General features: G+C 45.5%; 1 protein-coding gene across 9 annotated transcripts in view; it reads left to right on the forward strand.

Moving 5' to 3' along the window:
• Positions 1-8,413, forward strand: part of LOC123188982 (uncharacterized) — a 13,598-nt gene extending 5,185 nt beyond the window's left edge. For 2 of the 9 annotated variants that reach the window (XM_044601289.1, XM_044601294.1), the window contains 4 exons: positions 354-449; positions 794-878; positions 951-1,060; positions 7,783-8,413. In XM_044601289.1, the coding sequence (XP_044457224.1) occupies positions 354-449; positions 794-878; positions 951-1,060; positions 7,783-7,875 (384 nt within the window). In that variant the 3' untranslated portion in view covers positions 7,876-8,413. Of the gene's footprint in view, positions 1-353; positions 450-793; positions 879-930; positions 1,061-7,782 lie in introns of all 9 variants that reach the window. The other 7 variants (XR_006495474.1, XM_044601290.1, XM_044601292.1 and 4 more) reach the window with 7 other exon arrangements.
• The last annotated feature ends 15,758 nt before the right edge of the window (positions 8,414-24,171 follow it).

Genomic DNA, 24,171 nt, shown 5'->3' on the forward strand with positions numbered 1-24,171 from the left:
GGGGGGATCTCACTTTTTTGTGAATAGGTCCTCTGTTTTTCACTCATTCCAGACTACCGATGAAGTTCATGTGTTTATTGAAATGAACATTGCCTTCAATAGTGGCTATATCATTTGGTTCTTGAATGTGACGCTGTCTTGAAATTATTGCTTCTTAGCTGCAACATATGACAACTGTACTATGTTGCGAAACAAAATCAATTCCTGTACGTTTTTGGAACTCCAAATTCAACTTTAGCACTGCATCACAGTAGCTTAACATACCCTAAAAAACAGTGCCATAACAAGGCAAATAAATAAATAAATTCAGCCTTATTAGTGAAGTGTGCATACTGAAGTGAGCTATTTACCAGGCAGAAGTACCTATCACCCCATTGGTGGAGCAAAGTTCTGCAGGTAAAGCGTTGCCGAGTACACCATCACAAATGATCAAAACTCCAATTCCATATGTAAGTATAGGAAATGTGCCTAGTTCTTGTGGTACTAATTGATTCTGAGTGTTGCCTGTATATTTATATGTTTTATCAGCATACTAGAATATGATCCCCAATCAATCACGCTGCTGTCAGTTCGAAAATAATTGCTTGAAAATAATTAAATTATACTCAATGAACCAAGCAACTTCTGCAAAGGCTACACTATCTGAAACTATGCTGACTTTGAAATCAGAATACTACCTGCAGTCAAGCCGTGTGTATATTATGAATCAATTTATGTTTGAACGTATTATTTTTTGCTTGTATTGGAAATGCTATGATGATTTCTAACATCTCATTGATTTATTCATTAAAAGGGACGATCTCCACTTCCTCGTAATAAGGATAAGGTGTTATCTGTTGCCACACCCGAAACTCCCAAACTGAGAAGCTCTAGATCAGGTTTGGTTTCTGAATGTCTATTTGTACAAATCATTTATCTATTTTGATACAGGAAAGGGACATTCTTTTCAGGTCGACTGATAGTTCCACGTTTGGATCCAGGAACACAAAATATTATCTATGACGCGGTTAGTAACCGCATAACCATGTCCATAGATGTTTGTTTTGGTTTTATGCATCTGGTATGAGTTATAAGTTTTGCAGTCAACTCAGAAATTTATGTATCTTATGTGGATAAGAGCTAGTTATGTGAAGTTAAATTACCAAGTATCACAATGTCACAAGCCATTTGGTGTTTTTATTTGTCGGCATTCCAGATCTAGTTGTCGTTGCAGCTTATTACCAGTTCAACCCACTTCGATGTCCCAATGATACTTTGAAATGGAAGCCAGCAGCCTCGGATGGCTCCGCTCCCACCCTCTAGCTCCTCCAAGCCCCCGCTGCCTGCCGCCGACGCCCCCGCCGGCCGCCCGCCTCCCAGCCTCCCCCGCCCCCTGCCATGGAATCACCTGGCACTGCCCCTGTCGACCGCGGGGCGACCCTCTCCGGCGAGCGCGTGTCCTTCGGTGACTGCTGGCTCAGCTCGGAGAGCGAGTCCTCGGCGCGCTCGTACAGGGACGTCGCCCTCACCCCTCCGGCGCCTGCTACTTCGCCGGTACCTGGGGCCCCTGGCCGCGTCGCGCTGGTTGCCTGCATGCCTGCCAGGCAACGGCTTGGACCCCGCTCAGAAGTCCACCGCGTCTCTGGCGGGGCTGTGCTTGACGCTGATGGGTTCCAGCAGCCGCGACGCAGGAACCGACACCGCCGTCCGCGCCAGGACGGCACCCCCAGCTCCTCACCTCCCCGCCGCCGCAGCCCATCGCCGGAGGAGATTGCCGGGCTGTGTTTTCGCTGCCTCGACCACCGCCACCGGGTGAGGGACTGCACCAACGACGTCCGGTGCAGGCGCTGCCTCGCCTCTGGCCACGAATCCCGCGACTGCGACAGCCGGCGCCACGGCGACGCGCGGCCTCCACGTGTCGCCCCAGGCAGGGACGGCCCGCCACCGGCGCCCCCAGCGCGCCGCCGCGCCCCCACCTCCCCGGCGCCGCCTGCGCTTCCCCAGCTGGTCCAGGCTCCCCCTCCGCGGCCCGACGTACCCGTGCGTGTCATCATGGCGCAATCCGCAGAGATGGAGGAGGCCGAGCGGGTCCATGGCCGCGCAATGGTGGCTTCCATCACCGGCAACAGGCCGCAGGTGACCGCGGCTGAGGTGGCCGAGCTGCTCTACCGCTCCCTCGAGCTCTCCGAAGGCGATTTCACCGTCCATGAGCACCACCCCGAAGACTTCCTCATCCTCTTCTCCTCCCTGGACACCATGCGCCGGCTCAATGGCGAGCATTTCATCAGCTCGCCGCGCTTCGCGCTGTCGCTTCGGCCATGGTGCAAGCTCGCGCATGCCGGCGCCGGCGTGTTCGAATACCGCGTCAAGCTCGAGCTCCGTGGCATTCCCGCCCAAGCCTGGCATCTTTCCACCGCCGAGCACGTTCTTGGGGAGAGCTGCTGGATCAAGAGGTTACACCCCCACACGCGCTCTCGCGAGAACCTGGCCGTCTTTCGGCTTTCCGGCCGTGTGCACAACCCCGCCGACGTCTGCCGTGCCGCCATCCTGGAGATCGTCGAGCTCCTGCCGTCTCGTGTGCCCTCGAAGGCGCCGGTGGTCAGGACGCTCACGTACCCCATCTCCATTGCGCTCGTACGTGCGGCTCCGCTTGGGGCGCCCCCTCCCGGTGCCCAGGCCAACAGCGACGACCCCGGCCGCGATGGCGCCGGTAATGGGCATGGCCAGGGCCAGGGCTCCGGACCTGGTCGGGCGCGACGCCATGGCCGGAAGCGCAGGCGGTCTAACGCTGCGCCGGACGGCCGGGCCGACGGCATGGCCATGGACGCGTTCACTTGGCACGCCGGCGACCGCTCAAGGCGAGCCGATGGGACGAGCATGGCGACCTCCTGGCCCCGGCCGGCGGCAGCGGCGGCGGTGCCACCCGCCTTGCCGACGCGGGATGGCATGTTGTCATGGTCGGGTCCGTCGGGCCTCGCTAGTTCTCGTCACCGAGCCAAACGAGGAAAAAGAAGGGCCCCGCAAGGGCAGGCTTTGGAGGCAGGCCTGACGCACACGTCTGTCGAGCCCGCTGACGACGCCAAGACAGTTGTGTCAAGGCCAGCTGGCGAACTCCCACTGGTAGCGGGTGCGCAGGAGAGCCCCGGAATTTCAAACACCGGCTCTCCCCATGATCCCGAGGACGATCCTGCCGGCCCCACCCCTGCCACTGCTGATCCGACGCCGTGTCGGGACCTTGCCCTTTTGAGCCAGGTCCCAGACTCGCAGCCTGTGGCGCCAGTTGGTTTAGGAGAGCCAGGATCGCCTGCCGCCTTGTCGGGGCAAAGTGGCATCTCGCCCGCTCCTGTCGCCCGGGCCGCTGACCAGTCACCGCAGCCCCACGATCACACCACGGCGATTTCGGCGGGAAGAGACGCCCTCGTTGCCGCCTCCATCGCCATCGTGCCGGCGCCCGCGCCCCCCTCTGAAGTTTGGGTCCCCCCTCCTCCCACGACTGCCGATGGGCCAAATGAGGCTGGGCCGCCAACAGCCGAGCCCGCAACTCCTGCGCCGACGCCCCAGTGGCCGCTGTCGGGCCCCCAGTCACCAGATCACCGGTGCCCACTGCCCAGAGCCCAATCTCCATCCTACAACGTCCCCGTGGCCACTCTGTGCTCGCGCCCACCCCTGATCGCCGCCCGCCTGTCGCCGGCCCCCGTTCGCCTGCGTCTGGTCGGTTTGCCTCGCCACCAATCACTATGCGGCGATCGCGCAGCCGTGCTACTTCGCAACAGGCATGGACGCTTGGCGAGTTTCTGGCTGCGGCCACGAAGCACATCAGTGCGTCGCTACCGACACCTGGGAAGCGGCCGACACCTCCAGACCGGCATCCTCCAGCAGCTCCACCCCTGACGCGCCATCTTGGCGATCTCCCTTTACGCCGACGACGTGATGCTCTTCTGTCACGCCACAACCGAGGAGGTCTCCGCTGTCAAAGGCATCCTGACGTGTTTGGCACGGCTTCTCTGCTCCAGGTGAACTACACCAAGAGTTCTGTCACGGTTCTCCACGGAGATGATCCTGACGCGGGACTGATGGAGCTGCTCGGGTGCCCTGTGGTGACGCTGCCGATCACCTATTTAGGCATCCCGCTCACCACCCGTCGCCCTTCCGCGGCCCAGCTGCAACCTCTCGTCGACGCGGTGGCGGGCCGGCTCCCTACCTGGAAGGCATGGCTGATGAACAAGGCTGGTCGGCTGGCGCTTGTCAAGTCGGTGCTCAACGCTATCCCAATTCACCAATTGCTCGCACTCGCACCCCCCAAGAAAACCCTGAAGCAACTTGAGAAGATTCAACGAGGTTTTCTTTGGGCCGGCCGCGCGGACGCCCATGGTGGTCACTGTCATGTCAATTGGCGCCGGGTCTGCCGCCCGCTCGAATATGGTGGCCTAGGTGTCCGGGATCTCGAGCGCACGGGGCTCGTGCTCCGGCTACGTTGGCTATGGCTTGCGTGTACGGACACTGAGCGCGCATGGCAGGGGCTGGACCTGCAGTTTTCGTTCGAAGAGCGTGCCCTCTTTCATGCCTCCACGACCATGGCCATTGGGGACGGCTCGACCGCCCTCTTTTGGGAGGACCGCTGGCTCGGCGGCCAGTCCGTCCGCGAGCTTGCCCCCATGCTCTTCCAGTGCATCCCCAAGCATCTCCGGAAAGTGAGAACGGTGGCGGAGGCCTTGGCCGGCAACAGCTGGGCGCGCGACATCCGTGGGCTGCTCGGCCTCCCCGAGATTGGACAGTACCTGAAGCTCTGGCACCTTGTGCAGCACGTAGAGCTGTCCAACGAGCCGGACAAGCTACTCTGGAGCTGGACCGCTAACGGCGTGTACACTGCTCAGTCCTGCTACCGGGCATCCTTCCAGGGCGCGACGGGCTGCCACTCCTGGAAACTCATTTGGAGGAGCTGGGCACCGCCAAGAGTGAAATTTTTCCACTGGCTGGCCTTTCAAGATCGCTGTTGGACCGCGGAGCGGCTTGCACGCCGTGGCCTGCAGCACCACCTGCGATGCCTCCTATGCGACCAAGAGCCGGAGACGATCAGACACCTGATGCTCGCGTGCCCCTTCGCTAGGCACACATGGCATGAGATCCTAGCTTGGCTGCGCTTACCGGTGCCGACGCCCGAGCACGACGACTCGATCATGGACTGGTGGCTGCGCGCGGACTCCACACCGCCAGCGCTCCGCAAGGCGCTGAAATCCGTGGCGCTTTTGGTGCCGTGGATGATCTGGAAGCATAGGAACGCGTGCGTTTTTGACCATGTGAGCCCATCGCTCAATGAGCTTGTCGACCGGATCAAGGACGAGGCCCGATGTTGGGCAAAAGCCGGGGCTCAAGGGCTCAGGGTCGTTTTGCCATCATCATGGGATGTCCACCGATCATCTGACAACTGTGTAAACCTGCCTCCTAGGAGGATGTAAATTCCCTATCTTTCCAATGCAATGAAACGCAAAGGCCATTTGCGTTTTCTCAAAAAATGATACTTTGAAATGTTGTAATGGTATGACATTGACATGCTAATAGACTATTTTTAGAGGGAATATGCTAATAGCCTCTAGTAGAACCTTCTACATATCCTGTGGTAGTTAAAATTTGGTAATTTTGATTGAGCAACGGGCCATTTAGTTTACAGACTTTGATTTGCTTCACCGTGTTACCCGGCAGCATCTGATTCGCGGTACAGATTCGGTTAAGTGAGTTAACTGGGAGTGTTGATTTGGCGATCTCTGTTTAAGTGATCTAATCTGGCCCTCGGTGAGGAATCGTACAACAGTGGATGAGACTCGCCAGAGAGGAAAACTACAGCGGCACGCGGCTCGGGAGTCCTTGATGTCGTCAACCGAGCGGTCAACAGCGACGATGCGCTCGTGGACGAGGTATGGAATGGGATGGCGAGGTCGAGGCTCCTCTTAGAGAACTTGGGAGGTCCTCTGGTGCCGGGGAAGAGTGACTGGAGTTCGCCGGAGCGGAGGTGGAGCTCAGGCTTTGTGGTTTGCGTGCTCCATGCTCCAAGACATCCTGGAGAGAAACCAAGGTATCAAACGTGTGTGCATGGGCGAGGTAGAGGGAAAGGAGGAAATAGGAGAGAGGCGGGGCTCGGGCTTCGTCGTATGTGGAGAAACCAAGGTGTCAAAGCGTGTGCACGGGTGAGGTAGAGAGAAAGGAGGAAATAGAAGGGCAAGGGCTGCTATGACGTCAAGGCAAGCTTCGTCGGATGTCAAGGCAAGCTTCGTCGGATGTTGAGACAAGCTTCTTCTGATGCCGTGGCAGAGCTCAAAGTCTGGCGAGCGGTTCTAGGAGAAATAAGGCGGAGCTTCGTCGTGGTTTGATGGGAAAGACGAGGCCAGGAATGGGGCGTGCCTGAGTGCGCCTTTTATTCCAGGGGAGGTCGGTTCGGTGTGAGGCGTGGAGCTCAGTGGTGGACATTAACGGCGTGCTCAATCCGCGGCCATTAATGTGCCTTTAAGGCGTACTACCTCCGTCCGGGTTTATTGGCCCCCTTCGTGTTTTGTGCCAAATTTTGACCATATATTTAACTAATAAAATGTTAATGCATGTCACAAAAAACTATATCGTTGGATTCGTGTTTGAACATAGTTCCTGATAATATTATTTTTGTTATGTATAATTTATATTTTATTCGTTAAAATCATAGTCAAATTATGACCCTAAATACGAGGGGGACGAATAAACCAGAACGGAGGTAGTAGTATGGAGGGGAGAGGTAGCGGCAGTGCACGGGTGCTTCTGGAGGGTTCTTCAGGCCTGAGAGAGGAAGGGAAACGGCAGCCATCGTGGGGTTGCCGCTGTCGGCCGACGTTGGCTGGGGTTAAAGATGACACGGCAGGCTTGCTCTTCAGTGAGAGAGGGGTGTTAACTGGGCTGGGCCTCGATTGGGATGCACACAACGCAGGAAATAGAGAGATAGGAATGGGCCGACCAGATTTGGCCCAGTAGGCTAGAGTTCCTGTTTCTGGTTATTTCTTTTCTAGTTCTATTTTCAGAAATGATTTTGATACTTAAAATATCAAGCCATTTCCTTAAAAAATTGCACATCGGCAAAATCATTTAAGGGTATTATAAATTCCTAAAAATAGTTTTAGGGTTTTATAAATACCCAAAATGATTTAAACTTCAAACTTGGTAGGGTCCATTGGGAGATGTCATTTTATCTCCTCTCTTATTTGGTTAGGATCAACATCCAACTAAAATCCAAATACTATATTGGAAAGTCATATTATTCCCACTTATTGAAATATGGTTTGAAAATATCCAAATGAAAATATTAAATCCTTTTAAGTTTAAATAACTCCTTCGAGCCAAAAATTATATTTGTTGGATAGTTATATTATTCCAACTTGTTTGACATGGCTTGAAAGGTTTAAATAAATACTCAAAAAAATTAATTCCTTCTAAATTTCAAACAACTCAATCAATAATATTATTTAATTACTTTATTAACATTTCAAATTTTTGGGATGTTACATATATTGAAAGCCTTGGCAAGCAGACGTTGGCTCGTACCTCGTGCTGTTGAGGAAGCTGTGCTAAACCTTGCACGAGGCATGCTATGTTCCTCACAAGCTAATCCAACATCATGTTTTTCTCATTACTGCCCCATTTTCCAGTGTGTGGACAAAGCATAAGGACAGTCTTGGCACCTTGAAGTCTTAATTTTCTGCCAGTATACTTGCACTGATGAGCCCATGCAAAATGCCTCGGGATTCAGAGATAACCAATGCTTTTCCGTGTTCCTTCTGCTGGCAGGGTACAATTCGGAACCACCTGCTAAGAGGAGGTCTCGGTGTTCATCCTCCGACCATGGCAGGTTGCTGCTATTCTGATAGGAGATGTCCTTGAGATGGTTCAAGGGTTTGTGGTAAACTATGGAGATTATTTTACCCTTCCACAAGAACCATGAAGCAAAACGTCTGACTTAACATGTGACTGGTTCAGATGGAGGGACTCGCCATCAAAGTTCTCGCGCTGAGCATTCCCCTGTTGCAATTACTTGTTGAATGGAAGAATGTGGGAAGTAACTTTGAAGAACTTGAATAATCTTGGAAGAATGTGGGAAGTAACTTTGAAGAACTTGAATGGAAGTGATCTTTCATGTTGTTTTTACTATTACTATAGTAACTACTCCCTCCGTTCACTATTATAAGTTTTTTTTTTGATCCGGATGTATATAGACGCATTTTAGTATGTTTGTTCACTCATTTCAGTTTGTATGTAGTCCATATCAAAATATGCAAAACATCTTATATTTGTGAATGGAGGGAGTAGATAATATCCCACACCTTGCTGCAGGACTTGATAGCAATATATAATCAATGAGATTTGGTTACATGTAACATGGATGTTTGGATTAATTATATTTGAATTGTGACTGAAAATATGATCCCACACCTTGCTGCAGGACTTGATAGCAATATATAATCAATGAGATTTGGTTACATGTAACATGGATGTTTGGATTAATTATATTTGAATTGTGACTGAAAATATGCATGATTTATTGTGTACTTGTAAATATTTTCTAATATAAGCACCATAATAAAATGCAGGGTTGCATGGTGAATGGGTCTTTTTTCTGTGCATAAGTATGTTGAGATGACAATTTACGTGTTGAGAGAAACATCTACTATGTTAATAACTTAATACTAGAGAAGAACATCGTTTTGCATATGTTCCAACTTCCAAGCTAGCCTTAATGAATATTACTACAACTAACTGTTGGAAATATGCCCTAGAAGCACTATAAAGTGATTATTATTATATTTCCTTAATCATGACAAAGATTTATTATTCAAGCTATAATTGTATTGATCGGAAACTTAAATACATGTGTGAATACATAAACAAATACCAAAGTAAGCCTCTACTAGACTAGTTCGTTCATCAAAAGATGGTTAACGTTTCCGGACCATAGATATGAGTTGTCGTTTGATAACGGGATCACATCATTAGGAGAATGATGTGATGGACAAGACCTATCCGTTAGCATAGCATATGATCGTTCAGTTTTTGCTACTGCTTTCTTAATGTCAAATACATGTTCCTTTGACCATGAGATCTGCAACTCCCGAACTTCGGAGGAATGCCTTGTGTGTATCAAATGTCACTTCGTAACTGGGTGATCATAAATGTGCTCTACAAGTATCTCCGAAGGTATCTGTTGAGGGCATGGATCAATATTGGGATTTGTCATTCCGTATGATGGAAATGTATCTCTGGGCCCTCTCGGTAATACAACATCACAAGAAGCTTGCAAGCAAAGTGACTAAGGAGTTAGTTACAAGATGATATGTTACGGAACGAGTAAAGAGACTTACTGATAACGAGATTAAACTAGGTATGATGATACTGACGATCGAATCTCGGGCAAGTACCATACCGACGGACAAAGGAAACTATGTATGTTGTCATAAATGTCTGACTGATAAAGATCTTCATAGAATATATAGGAACCAATATGGGCATCCAGGTCCCGCTATTGGTTATTGACCGGAGAAGCGTCTTGGTCATGCCTACATCATTCTCGAACCCATAGGATCCGCACGCTTAACGTTCATTGACGATATAGTATTATATGAGTTATGTATGTTGGTGACCAAATATTGTTCGGAGTCTTGGATGAGATCACGGACATGACGGAGTAAGGCCCACGGGGCTTTAGGTCGGTGCAAAAGAAAGTTTTGCGAAGGTCAGGGACCAGACGCTAGGGACCCTGGCGTCTGGTGCTGGAATCCGAGAAGGGCTCTTCCTTGCGTTTCAAACCGACTTTGGGGAGGCTCTTTCTCCAAGTAATGACCCTTGGGCTCAACATATAAATAGAGGAGCAGGGCTAGCCCGTAGAACACACCATGATTCACCAAGCCGTGTGCCGACGCCCCCTCTCCTTCTAGTTCATCCTCCGCTCTAAATCCGTTGTGCTTGGTGAAGCCCTGCGGAAATAGTTTCATCACCACCGTCACACGCCGTCGTGCTGCCGGAACTCATCCACTACTACGCCCCTCTTACTGGATCAAAAAGTCAAGGACATCATCAAGGTGAACACGTGCTGAACACGGAGGTGCCGTACGTTCGGTGCTTGATCGGAACGGATCATGAAGGCGTACGACTACATCAACCGCGTTGATAAACGCTTTCGCTTAGCGATCTACAAGTGTATGTAGATGCTCCCCCCTCTCGTAGCTATGCATCTCCATGGATAGATCTTGGGTGTGAGTAGAATTGTTTTTGTTTTCCATGCAACGTTTGCCAACAGTGGCATCATGAGCCAGGTTTATGTGTAGATGATATGCACGAATAGAACACAAAGGAGTTGTGGACGGTGATGTTCATATTGCTTACCACTTATGTCTTATTTTGATTCGACGGTGTTGTGAGATGAAGCGGCTCGGACCAACCTTACATGTCCACGTATATGAGACCGGTTCCACCGACTAACATGCAACTTGTTTTGTATAAAGGTGGCTGGCGGGTGTCTGTTTCTTCCACTTTAGTTGAATATAATTTGACTGCGGCAGTCCTTGTAGAATGTTAAATAGCAACTTGATAATCACTGTTGTGGTTTTGCGTAGGTAAGAACGGTTCTTGCTAGTTGCCCGTAGCAGCCACGTAAAACTTGCAACAACAAAGTAGAGGACGTCCAACTTGTTTTTGCAGGGTATGTTTTGATGTGATATGGTCAAGACGTGATATGATATATGTTGATGTATGAGATGATCATGTTTTGTAATAAGTTCATGACTTGCATGTCGATGAATACGACAACCGGCATGAGCCTTAGGGTTGTCTTTACTTATTGTATGACCTGTGTGTCAATCACTTAGCGCCATATAATTGCTTTACTTTATCATTATGCATTAGCAATAGTTGTAGAAGCAATAGTTGGCGAGACGACCCCGACGCAATGATGGAGATCAAAGTGTCGCGCCGGTGACGATGAAGATCATGCCGTTGCTTTGGAGATGGAGATCAAAAGCACAAGATGATGATGGCATATCATGTCACATATTTTGATTGCATGTGATGTTTATTCTTTATGTATCTTATTTTGCTTAGAACGACAGTAGCATTATAAGATGATCCCTTCACTTATTTTCAAGATAAAAGTGTTCTCCCGAGTATGCATCGTTGCTAAAGTTCGTCGTTTCGAAGCACCTTGTGATGATCGGGTGTGATAGACTCTACGTTCACATACAACGGGTGTAAGTCAGTTTTGCACATGCAGAATACTTGGGTTAAACTTGACGAGCCTAGCATGTACAAACATGCACTGGTACAGCGAGGAGCTATGCAAACGGTTTTAACCCCTTTCTACGACGACATTTTGAATCGCTGCTGAGTGAGTGTGTGCGATAGAGGGGTCCTTCCTACACGACCCAAAAACCGTCGGGGATAGGCCCTCCGGTCACACATGCTGGGCAAAATGAGGTCGTGTGCGACAGGTGAACGATCAAATACGTTTATACATACAATTGTGTTAAAAAATACAATTATACAGACTCAATCATTTTTGGTCGTAAGTACATCCCACACAGTCAGTCCCAGACAAACGTTTCCAAATGTATGTACATTCCACACAGTCAATCCAAGAAATACGTTTCCGTTCGTATGTAAATCTGTAGGATCGAGAAGAGGTGTCTAGAGGGGAGGGAGTTGATTAGACCCTCACTAAGGAAAATTAGCAGTTTTTAATTTCTTTAAGCTAAGATGGAGTTTTAGCACAAGTTTAAACATTCACAATACATTTCAAGCAAGCATGGTGTAACGCCCAAGATGCGGCTATTTCTCCCACGTGTCGAGACACGACTTAGAGGCATAACCGCATGTTGATTTTGTCGCAAGAAGGGTCATCTTCACACAATCCCATGTAATGAAAAGAAAGGGATAAATAGAGTTGGCTTAAAATCGCCACGTCACACAATGATCAAATAATTCATACATCATTCGGAGTACACACATAGTTCGACTACGAACGAATACAAATGAAAAGAAGACAACCCGAAATGCTAAATCCCGATCGTCCCAACTGAGCTCCACTATTGATCATCAGGAAACGAAACATAGTAACGACCGAGGTCCTCGTCGAACTCCCACTTGAGTTCAGTAGCATCACCTGCACTGGTATCATCGGCACCTGCAACTGTTTTGGTAGTATCTGTGAGTCACGAGGACTCAGCAATCTCAAAAACCACGAGATCAAGACTATTTAAGCTTATGGGTAGGATAATGTTATGAGGTGGAGCTGCAGCAAGCGCTAAGCAAATATGGTGGCTAACATACGAGTACACAAGTAAGATGAGAAACTACGCAACGGTCGTGAAGCTAGAAGTGATCAAGAAGTGATCCTGAACTACTTACGTTCAAACATAACCCAAACTGTGTTCGCTTCCGGACTCATCTGAAAGAGACCATCATGGTTACACACACGGTTGATGTCTTTTAATTAAGTCAAATGTCAAGTTCTCTACAACCGGATATTAGCAAATTCCCATCTGCCACATAACTGCAGGCACGACTCTTGAAAGTTTAAACCTTGCAGGGGTGTCCCAACTTAGCCCATCACAAGCTCTCATGATCAACGAAGGATATTCCTTCTCCCGAAACAACCCGATCATACTCGGAATCCCGGTTACAAGACATTTCGACAATGGTAAAACAAGTCCAGCAAGACCTCTCGATGCACCGACCTAGCCTGATAGGAGGTGCACGGTCTCGCTCTTAGGGTACACCAGATGGGTCAGCCTACAAGTATATACCAAATACCTCGAGTTTCCCCGAGGCGGCCCCGCAGTCTGCTCGGTTTGGACCAACACTCATGAGGAGCACTGGCCCGGTTTGTTGATTAAGTCCACGGGGTCCGGAAATTCCCTATGCAAGTTTTTAGTTGTTATGGAAAATGGTAAAACCAAGGTTGGGCCTTGCTGGAGGAGTTTTATTCAAAGTGAACTATCAAGGGGGTCCCATAACCCCAACCGCGTAAGGAATGCTAAAATCAAGGAACATAACACCGGTATGACAGAAACTAGGGCGGCAAGAGTGGAACAAAACACCGAGCAAAAGGCCAAGCCTTCCACCCTTTACCAAGTATATAGATGCATTAATTAAATAAGAGATATTGTGATATCCCAACATATCCATGTTCCAACATGGAACAACCTGCAAGGCACCTACAACTTACAACGCTATAAGAGGGGCTGAGCAAAAAGCGGTAACTTAGCCAAACAATAGTTTGCTAGGAAGGTGGGTGATGACCCACAAGTGTAGGGGATCTATCGTAGCCTTTTTGATAAGTAAGAGTGTCGAACCCAACGAGGAGCAGAAGGAAATGATAAGCGGTTTTCAGTAAGGTATTCTCTGCAAGCACTGAAATTATCGGTAACATATAGTTTTGTGATAAGGTAATTTGTAACGAGTAGCAAGTAATAAAAGTAAATAAGGTGCAAAAGGATGGCCCAATCCTTTTTGTAGCAAAGGACAAGCCTGGACAAACTCTTATATGAAGGAAAGCGCTCCCGAGGACACATGGGAGTTATCGTCAAGCTAGTTTTCATCACGATCATATGATTCGCGTTCGGTACTTTGATAATTTGATATGTGGGTGGACCGGTGCTTGGGTGCTGTCCTTACTTGGACAAGCATCTCACTTATGATTAACCCCCATTGCAAGCATCCGCAACTACAACAGAAGTATTAAGGTAAACCTAACCATAGCATACGGATCCAAATCAGCCCCTTACGAAGCAACGCATAAACTAGGGTTTAAGCTTCTGTCACTCTAGCAACCCATCATCTACTTATTACTTCCCAATGCCTCCCTCTAGGCTCAAACAATGGTGAAGTGTCTTGTAGTCGACGTTCACATGACACCACTAGAGGGATGACAACATACATCTCATCAAAATATCGAATGAATACCAAATTCACATGACTACTAATAGCAAGACTTCTCCCATATCCTCAGGAACAAACATAAATACTCACAAAGCATATTCATGTTCATAATCAGAGGGGTATTAATATGCATAATGGATCTGAACATATGATCTTTCACCAAGTAAACCAACTAGCATCAACTACAAGGAGTAATCAACACTACTAGCAACCCACAGGTACCAATCTGAGGTTTGGATACAAAGATTGGATATAAGAGATGAACTAGGGTTTGATATGAGATGGTGCTGGTGAATATGTTGATGGAGATTGACCCCCTCCCGATGAGAGGATCGTTGGTGATGACGATGGTGATGATTTCCCCCTCCCGGAGGGAAGTTTCCCCGGCAGAACAGCTCTGCCGGAGCCCTAGATTGGTTCCGCCAAGGTTCCACCTCGTGGCGGCGGAGTCTCGTCCTGAAAGCTTGCTTATGATTTTTTTCTCGACGGAAGACTCCATATAGCAGAAGATGGGCATCGGAGGGCCACCAGGGGGCCCACGAGGCAGGGGGCGCGCCTAGGCTGGTGGGTGCCCCCCTCTGGTACTTCTTGCGCTCAATATTTTTTATATATTCTGGAAATAACTTCCGTTAAGTTTCAGGACTTTTGGAGCTGTGCAGAATAGGTCTCTACTATTTGCTCCTTTTCCAGCCCAGAATTCCAGCTGCCGGCATTCTCCCTCTTTATGTAAACCTTGTAAAATAAGAGAGAATAGGCATAAGTATTGTGACATAATGTGTAATAGCAGCCCATAATGCAATAAATATCGATATAAAAGCATGATGCAAAATGGACGTATCAACTCCCCCAAGCTTAGACCTCGCTTGTCCTCAAGCGAAAGCCGAAATCAAAAAATATGTCCACATGTTTAGAGATAGAGGTGTCGATAAAAATAAAATACAGACATGAGGACATCATGATCATTCTTAGAACAACAACATATTTTTTTCATATGATCTCTTATGCTAAAGTAACAATTCAATCACAATTTCAAGTATGAATCATAAACTTCATTGAGAACCAACAAACTCTAATCTCAGTCACTGAGGCAATTGCAATTTATCATAACATAGGAAAGAGTCAATATAAGAGCTTTTTAGCAAGTCCACATACTCAACCATCTTTTAGTCTTTCACAGTTGCTGACACTCACACAATATTTATGGGTATGAAGTTTTAATCGGACACAGAGAAAGATAGGGGCTTATAGTTTTGCCTCCCAACGTTTTACCTCAAGGGTAATGTCAACAATAATAGTTCATGAGGACTCACATCCAATTAGCTATATATATCAGGATCTTTCCAACACATTGTGCTTGCCAAAGGATAAAATTAAAAAGGAAAGGTGAAGATCACCATGACTCTTATGTAAGGTAGAAGATAAAAGTAAAATATAGGCCCTTCGCAGAGGGAAGCAGAGGTTGTCATGCGCTTTTATAGTTGGATGCACAAAATCTTAATGCGAAAGAACGTCACTTTATATTGCCACTTGTGATATGGACCTTTATTATGCAGTCCGTCGCTTTTATTTCTTCCATATCACAAGATCGTATAAAGATTATTTTCTCCCACACTAATTTTTATTGCTTGCACCGATGACAACTTACTTGAAGGATCTTACTCAATCCATAGGTAGATATGGTGGACTCTCATGGCAAAACTGGTTTAGGGATATTTGGAAGCACAAGTAGTATCTCTACTTGGTGCAAATAAATTGGCTAGCATGAGAGGGAAAGGCAAGCTCAACATGTTGGATGATCCATGACAATATAATTTATCTCAGATGTAAGAAAACATAACCCATTACGTTGTCTTCCTTGTCCAACGTCAACTCTTAGCATGTCATACTTTAATGAGTGCACACAATCATAAAAGATGTCCAAGATAGTATATTTATATGTGAATCTCTCTTTCTTTATTACTTCCTATTCATTGCAACGATGACCAAAACTATGTTTGTCAACTCTCAACAACTTTTATTCATCATACTCTTTATATGTGAGCTCATTACTCTCCATAAGATCCATATGATCTCTTTATTTCTTCTCTTTTATTTTATTCCCTCAAGATCATAGCAAAATCATCAAGCCCTTGACTCAACACTAATCTTTATTATATATAGCTCACCCACTCGATTACATAGAAGGATCGTAAAGCAAAACTCACAACTAGATCATACTAAAACTTTATTCTACTAGATCAAGATATTATCAAAAGGATCAAACTAAGAAAAACGTTAAAGATAAAAGTGATGGTGATACGATACCGGGGCACTCCCCCAAGCTTGGCAGTTGCCAAGGGGAGTGCCCATACCCGATGCTCAGTTCTTCTTTGTTGGTGAAGAAGGCGATGGTTTTGTTGATGGCGTAGTCTTCTTCCTTAATTTGCGCTTGAGGACAAAATTTTGGTCCCTTAGGTCATCGATCTCCTGCTCCAGGCTTAGTATCTTTTTGCATAATTCCTGCTTGTTTTCCTACAAGAGGTGAAATGGGATAAACTCGATCTTAGGTTTCTTTACTCTATCCGGGAGGCTTGACTTTTTGAACTCCACATGCATGTCCCCATGTTGAGGTAATGGGACTTCATCTTCTTCTGAGCTCGTCTCCTCCTTTCCCTTGGGTTCATAATCCTCTTCTTCTTCCGTAGTCCAACCACAATGCTCCACATCCCCATAGATCTTAGGATCTGCAAGGTAATCAGCCACATAGCTTTCTCCTTCCGAATCCTGGGATGACATGTTGCTCTACTCTGCAGCAGGACAGCTCGAAACAAAGACATGAGATATTTGCGTGATACGGAGGTCAAAACCTTCGGGAGATTATATAATGAATTTTTACCGACCGAAAGAAGTATTGTGCAAGAAAATGGAGTCCTAAGAGTGCACGAGGTGCCCACGAGGCAGGGGGGTGCGCCCAAGGGGGTAGGGCGCGCCCTCCACCCTCGTGGAAGCCTTGTGTCCTTTCCAGTCTGCTTCTAATTTTCCTATTTTCTTAAATATTCCAAAACAAAGAAATATTGCCATTAGAACTGTTTTGGAGTCGGTTTACTTACCGTACCACGTACCTATTCCTTTTTGGTGTCTGAAACGTTCCGGAAAGTGTCCCTTATGTATTCCTCCGGGGTTACAGTTTCAATAATATTAGTTTCAACATTTATGGGATTACCTGAGATATAGTGTTTGATTCTTTGACCGTTCACCACCTTCGGATTCGTGCCTTCGTAGTTGTTGATTTTTATGGCACCGGAACAATAGACCTCCTCGATAACGTAAGGACCTTCCCATTTAGAGAGAAGTTTTCCTACAAAAAATCTTAAACGAGAGTTGTATAACAATACATAATCACCTACATTGAACTCACGTTTTTGTATCCTTTTATGATGCCATCTTTTAACTTTTTCTTTAAACAGTTTGGCATTCTCATAGGCTTGGGTTCTCCACTCATCAAGTGAGCTAATGTCAAATAACCTCTTCTCACCGGCAAGTTTGAAATCATAATTGAGCTCTTTAATGGCCCAATACGCCTTATGTTCTAGCTCAAGAGGTAAGTGACATGCTTTGCCATAAACCATTTTATACGGAGACATACCCATAGGATTTTTATATGCAGTTCTATAGGCCCATAATGCATCATCAAGTTTCTTGGACCAATTCTTTCTAGATCTATTAACAGTCTTTTGCAAAATTAATTTGAGCTCTCTGTTACTCAATTCTACTTGACCACTAGACTGTGGGTGACAAGGAGATGCAATTCTATGATTAGCGTCATACTTAGCAAGCATTTTACGAAAGGCACCATGAATAAAATGTGAACCACCATCAGTCATTAAATATCTAGGGACTCCAAACCTCGGGAAAATAACTCCTTTAAGCATCTTAATAGAGGTGTTATGATCAGCACTACTAGTTGGAATAGCTTCTACCCACTTAGTAATGTAACCAACAGCGACTAAAATATGTGTATACACGTTAGAGGAAGGAAAAGGTCCCATATAATCAAAGCCCCAAACATCAAATGGTTCAATAACAAGTGAATAATTCATAGGCATTTCTTGACGTCTACTAATATTACCAATTCTTTGACATTCATCACAAGACAAGACAAACTTACGGGCATCCTTGAAGAGAGTAGGCCAATAAAAACCGGATTGCAATACCTTATGTGTAGTTCTATCTCCAGCATGGTGTCCTCCATAAGCCTCGGAGTGACACTTACGTAGGATCTGTTCCTGTTCATGCTCAGGTACACAACGTCTAATAATACCATCTACTCCTTCTTTATAAAGATGTGGGTCATCCCAAAAGTAATGTCTCAAATCATAGAAGAACTTTTTCTTTTGTTGGTATGTGAAACTAGGTGGTATAAATTTAGCAACAATATAATTAGCATCATCAGCATACCATGGAGCAATGCGAGAAGCATTTATGACATTTAATTGTTCGTCAAGAAAGCTATCATCAATAGGTAGTGGGTCATCAAGAACATTCTCTAACCTAGACAAGTTGTCCGCAACGGGGTTCTCAGTTCCCTTTCTATCAATAATATGGAAATCAAATTCTTGTAGCAGGAGAACCCATCTAATAAGTCTAGGTTGAGCATCTTTCTTTTCCATAAGGTATTTAATAGCAGCATGATCAATGTGAATAGTTACTTTAGAATCAACAATATAAGGTCTAAACTTATCACAAGCAAAAACAACTACTAAAAATTCTTTTTCAGTAGTAGCATAATTTCTCTGGGCATTGTCTAGAGTTTTACTAGCATATTGAATAACATTTAATTTCTTATCAACTCTTTTCCCTAGAACAGCCCCTACAACATAATCACTAGCATCACACATAATTTCAAAGGGTAAATTTCAATCAGGTGGCTGAACAATAGGTGCAGAAATCAATGCTTTCTTAAGTATTTCAAATGCTTCTACACAATCATCATCAAAGACAAAAGGAATATCTTTTTGTAATAGGTCAGTCAGAGGCCGAGAAATTTTCGAGAAGTCCTTAATGAACCTCCTATAAAAACTGGCATGACCAAGGAAACTTCTTATACCTTTAATGTCCTTGGGACATGGCATCTTTTCAATAGCATCAACTTTAGCTTTATCAACTTCAATACCTCTTTCAGAAATTTTATGCCCCAAGACAATACCTTCATTAACCATAAAGTGGCATTTCTCCCAATTCAGAACAAGATTAGTTTCTTCACATCTCTGCAAAACTCGATCAAGGTTGCTCAAGCAATCATCAAAAGAGGATCCATAAACGGAGAAATCGTCCATGAAAACCTCACATATCTTTTCACAAAAGTCAGAAAATATAGCCATCATGCATCTTTGAAAGGTAGCAGGTGCATTACATAAACCAAAAGACATACGTCTATAAGCAAAAGTACCGAAAGGGCAAGTAAAAGTGGTCTTTTCTTGATCATCAGCTGACACAGGTATTTGAAGAAAGTAGAATAACCATCTAGAAAGCAAAAATGTGTATGTTTGGATAAACTTTCTAGCATTTGATCAATAAAAGGCAAAGGGTAATGATCTTTTTTAGTAGCTTTATTTAATTTGCGGAAATCAATTACCATCCTATAACCTGTAATAATTCTTTGCGGAATCAATTCATCTTTATCTTTAGGAACAACACTAATACCTCCCTTCTTAGGGACACAATGGACAGGACTTACCCAATGACTATCAGCAACGGGATAAATTATACCTGCCTCAAGGAGCTTTAGTATTTCCTTTCTTACCACCTCTTTCATCTTAGGATCCAGCCATCGTTGGTGATCAACTGGTTTGGCCTCTTTCTCCAAATTTATTTTGTGTTGACATAGAGTGGGACTAATGCCCTTAAGATCATCAAGAGTATATCCAATAGCAGCACGGTGCTTCTTCAGAGTTTTCAATAATTTTTCTTCTTCATGCTCTGAAAGGTTAGCACTAATAATAACAGGATATATCTTCTTTTCATCAAGATAAGCATATTTAAGGGTATCAGGTAATGGTTTAAGCTCAAACACGAGATCACCCTTGGGTGGAGGAGGATCCCCTAGGATTACAACAGGCAAGTTGTGTTTCAAAATGGGTCCTTGTTTAAAGAATACTTCATTTATTTACCTTCTTTCATTCATAAACATATCATTCTCATGGTCTAGCAAATATTGTTCTAAAGGATCATTAGGAGGCACATCAATAGAAGCAAGACCAATAATTTCATCTTTGCTAGGAAATTCTTCATCACAGGGTTGTCTATGAAATTTAGAAAAATTAAACTCATGAGACATATCATCCAAACCAATAGTAACAACATCCTTCTTGCAATCTATCTTAGCATTAATAGTATTCAAGAAGGGTATACCAAATATAATGGGACAAAAGCTATCTTGAGGGGAACCAAGAACAAGAAAATCAACAGGATATTTAACTTTCCCACACAAGACTTCAACATCTCGAATGATCCCAACTGGTGAAATAGTGTCTCTATTGGCAAGCTTAATTGTGACATCAATCTCTTCTATCTCAGTAGGTGCAATATCATGCATAATTTCTTTGTATAAGGAATTAGGTATTACACTTGCACTAGCACCCATATCACATAAGCCATGACAGCAATGATCTCCTATTTTAACAGAAATAACAGTCATGCCTACAAGAGGTCTATGTTTATTTTTAGCATCAGCCCTAGCAATTCTAGCAGCTTCATCACAGAAGTAAATAACATGCCCATCAATATTATCGGCCAAGAGATCTTTAACCATAGCAATATTAGGTTCAACTTTAACTTGCTCAGGGGGTTTGTGTGTCCTAATATTACTTTTGTTGGCTACAGTTGAAACTTTAGCATGATCCTTTATTCTAACAGGGAAAGGTGGTTTCTCAACATAAGCAGTAGGAACAATAGGATCATTATAAGTGATAGTTTTTTCTTCAACTTTAATAGGTGCAACTACCTTTGTTTCAATGGGAGGATTATATTTAAACCACTTCTCCTTAGGGAGATCAACATGAGTAGCAAAGGATTCACAGAAAGAAGCTACTATCTCAGAGTAAAGTCCATATTTAGTGCTAAATTTACGAAAAACATCGGCATCCATAAAAGATTTAACACAATCAAACTTAGGTGTTATACCTGACTCCTTACCTTTGTCGAGATCCCAATCTTCAGAGTTGTGTTTAATTCTCTCCAATAAATTGAATTCAATAGTCTTCATCATAAAGGAACCAGTACAAGAAGTATCGAGCATGGAGCAATTGTTGTCAGAAAGCCGAGCATAAATTTTTTGAATAATCATTTCTCTTGAGACCTCATGATTAGGGCATGAATATAACATTGACTTAAGCCTCCCCCAAGCTTGAGCGATGCTTTCTCCTTCGCGAGGCCAAAAATTATATATATAATTACGATCATGATGAACAAGATGCATAGGATAAAACTTCTGGTGAAATTCCAATTTCAATCGCTTATAGTCCCATGATCCCATATCATCACTGTAACACCCATGATGCGGCTATATCTCCCACGTGTCGGAGAACGACTTAGAGGCATAACCACATAGTAGGCATGTCGCAAGAGGGGTAATCTTTACACATCCCATGTACTGAATATGAAAGGGATAAAGAGTTGGCTTACAATCGCCACTTCACACAATACATGAATATAACATTACAACATCCAGAATACAAACAAGGTCCGACTACGGAACCAAAATAAAAGAAGACCACCCCTAATGCTAGATCCCCGATCGCCCCGACTGGGCTCCACTACTGATCAACTGGAAAGGAAACAACTCAACGCACACGATCTTCATCGAGCTCCCACTTGAGCTCAACTGCGGCATCTGCACTGGTATCATCGGCACCCGCAAGATGGTTTTGGAAGTAATCTGTGAGTCATGGGGGCTCAGCAATCTCACACCCTCGCGATCAAGACTATTTAAGCTTATGGGTAGGAAACGGTAGTGAGGTGGAGCTGCAGCAAGCACTAGCATATATGGTGGCTAACTTACGCAAATGAGAGCGAGAAGAGAAGGCAAAGCACAGTCGTGAACTAGAAGTGATCCTGAAACTACTTACGTCCAAGCATAACTCCAACACCGTGTTCACTTCCCGGACCCCGCCGAGAAGAGACCATCACGGCTACACACGCGGTTGATGCATTTTAATTAAGTTAAGTGTCAAGTTCTCTACAACCGGACATTAACAAATTCCCATCTGCCCATAACCGCGAGCACGGCTTTCGAAAGTTCAAAACCCTGCAGGGGTGTCCCAACTTAGCCCATCACAAGCTCTCACGGTCAACGAAGGATATTCCTTCTCCCAGGAAGACCCGATCAGACTCGGAATCCCGGTTACAAGACATTTCGACAATGGTAAAACAAGACCAGCAAAGCCACCCGGATGTGCCGACAAATCCCGATAGGAGCTACACATATCTCGTTCTCAGGGCACACCGGATTGTCCAAACTTCCGGTAGGCCAGCCCAGAGTTTCCCCTGGTGGCAACCGGCGGCTGACAGGTTGGACCAACACTCAGAGGAGCACTGGCCCGGGGTTTTAAAATAAAGATGACCCTTGAGTCTGCAGAACCCAAGGGAAAAAGGCTTAGGTGGAAAATGGTAAAACCAAGGTTGGGCCTTGCAGGAGGAGTTTTATTCAAGGCGAACTGTCAAGGGGTTCCCATTATAACCCAACCGTGTAAGGAATGCAAAATCAAGGAACATAACACCGGTATGACGGAAACTAGGGCGGCAAGAGTGGAACAAAACACCAGGCATAAGGCCGAGCCTTCCACCCTTTACCAAGTATATAGATGCATTAATTAAAATAAGAGATATTATGATATCCCAACAATAATCAAGTTCCAACAAGGAACAAACTCCAATCTTCACATGCAACTACCAACGGTATAAGAGGGGCTGAGCAAAGCGGTAACATAGCCAAACAACGGTTTGCTAGGACAAGGTGGGTTAGAGGCTTGACATGGCAATATGGGAGGCATGATATAGCAAGTGGTAGGTATCGCGGCATAGCAAAAGAGCGAGCAACTAGCAAGCAAAGATAGAAGTGATTTCGAGGGTATGGTCATCTTGCCTGAGATCCCGCAAGGAAGAAGAACGAGTCCATGAAGAATACAAACGGACGTAGTCAAAAAAATCCTCACAACGCCACGTTATCGGAACTAACCCGAAGAAGCAACACTGGAAAGAAGCAAACAACATAGTAAACAACCATCACATCAACATGGCATGATGCACAACCAAGTATGATGCATGTCCGGTTTAAATATGCAAGGCATGGCAACATGCACAAACAAAACTACAAGTTAAGTGGAGCCCAATATGCAACGAGTTGCATACTGATGGAACACCACATCAATAATTTAATCCCACTCCCGGTTAAGTACTCAACAATATTAAATGTTGGTTAACATGGCAATTTGGTGAAGCATAACAAAACTATACTATCTAAACAATTTAAATGGGGCCGGATATAACAAACAACAAATCCGGTATATCCCCATATGCAATTATCAATTTGGTGCAACAGCAATTTTAAACATTTAAATGTTATTATCATGATGCGAGTGACATGTGCAAGTTTTATGCAGTATTTATGAAAACATTGACATGATAAGATATGAGGCATTTGTCATCGTGGCGAAAACGAAAGGGTGCCACGGCGACGAATCCGAAAATGATGCCACGGCAACATATCGGTTATCAGGTAGCCCACAGGGATACCGGTGCAAAAGGAAGTTGGTGTGAGTGTGACATGCAAGATGATGGGGTGCTCCCGAATACCGGGTTCCCACATGTCAACGACAAGGCAACGAGGAGCTCGCAAAGAACAACTCGGACACGGTGCAACCACGAGCATCTCATACATCACTCAACATTCGTTCACGACCGTCGTCTCGGTGGTTATACCTTCCAAGGGAGCATTCTCGAGCGGTTCGAGTTCGTAGAGGAAGTAGTTGTTCTTGAGACGGTAGTGGAACTAGGGGTACACGATGACGGTAGAAGTACTCGCGACGGTAGTGGTACACGTTTTCGTAGAAGGACTTGACGAATCCGAGTCACTTGGGGTCGACAGTAGTCGTTCACGTTTCGAGGCGGAAGTAGAGGTTCTCGCGATCTCGGCGACGGTAGTGGTTTACGGTGCTTGTGACTCGTGGTTCTTCGGGCAATGGTAGTCGTACGCGTCCATAGATGTTCGGGGTC

The sequence above is a fragment of the Triticum aestivum genome, chromosome 2A (genome assembly GCF_018294505.1).
Source record: "Triticum aestivum cultivar Chinese Spring chromosome 2A, IWGSC CS RefSeq v2.1, whole genome shotgun sequence".
In the NCBI taxonomy this organism is placed as follows: domain Eukaryota; kingdom Viridiplantae; phylum Streptophyta; class Magnoliopsida; order Poales; family Poaceae; genus Triticum; species Triticum aestivum.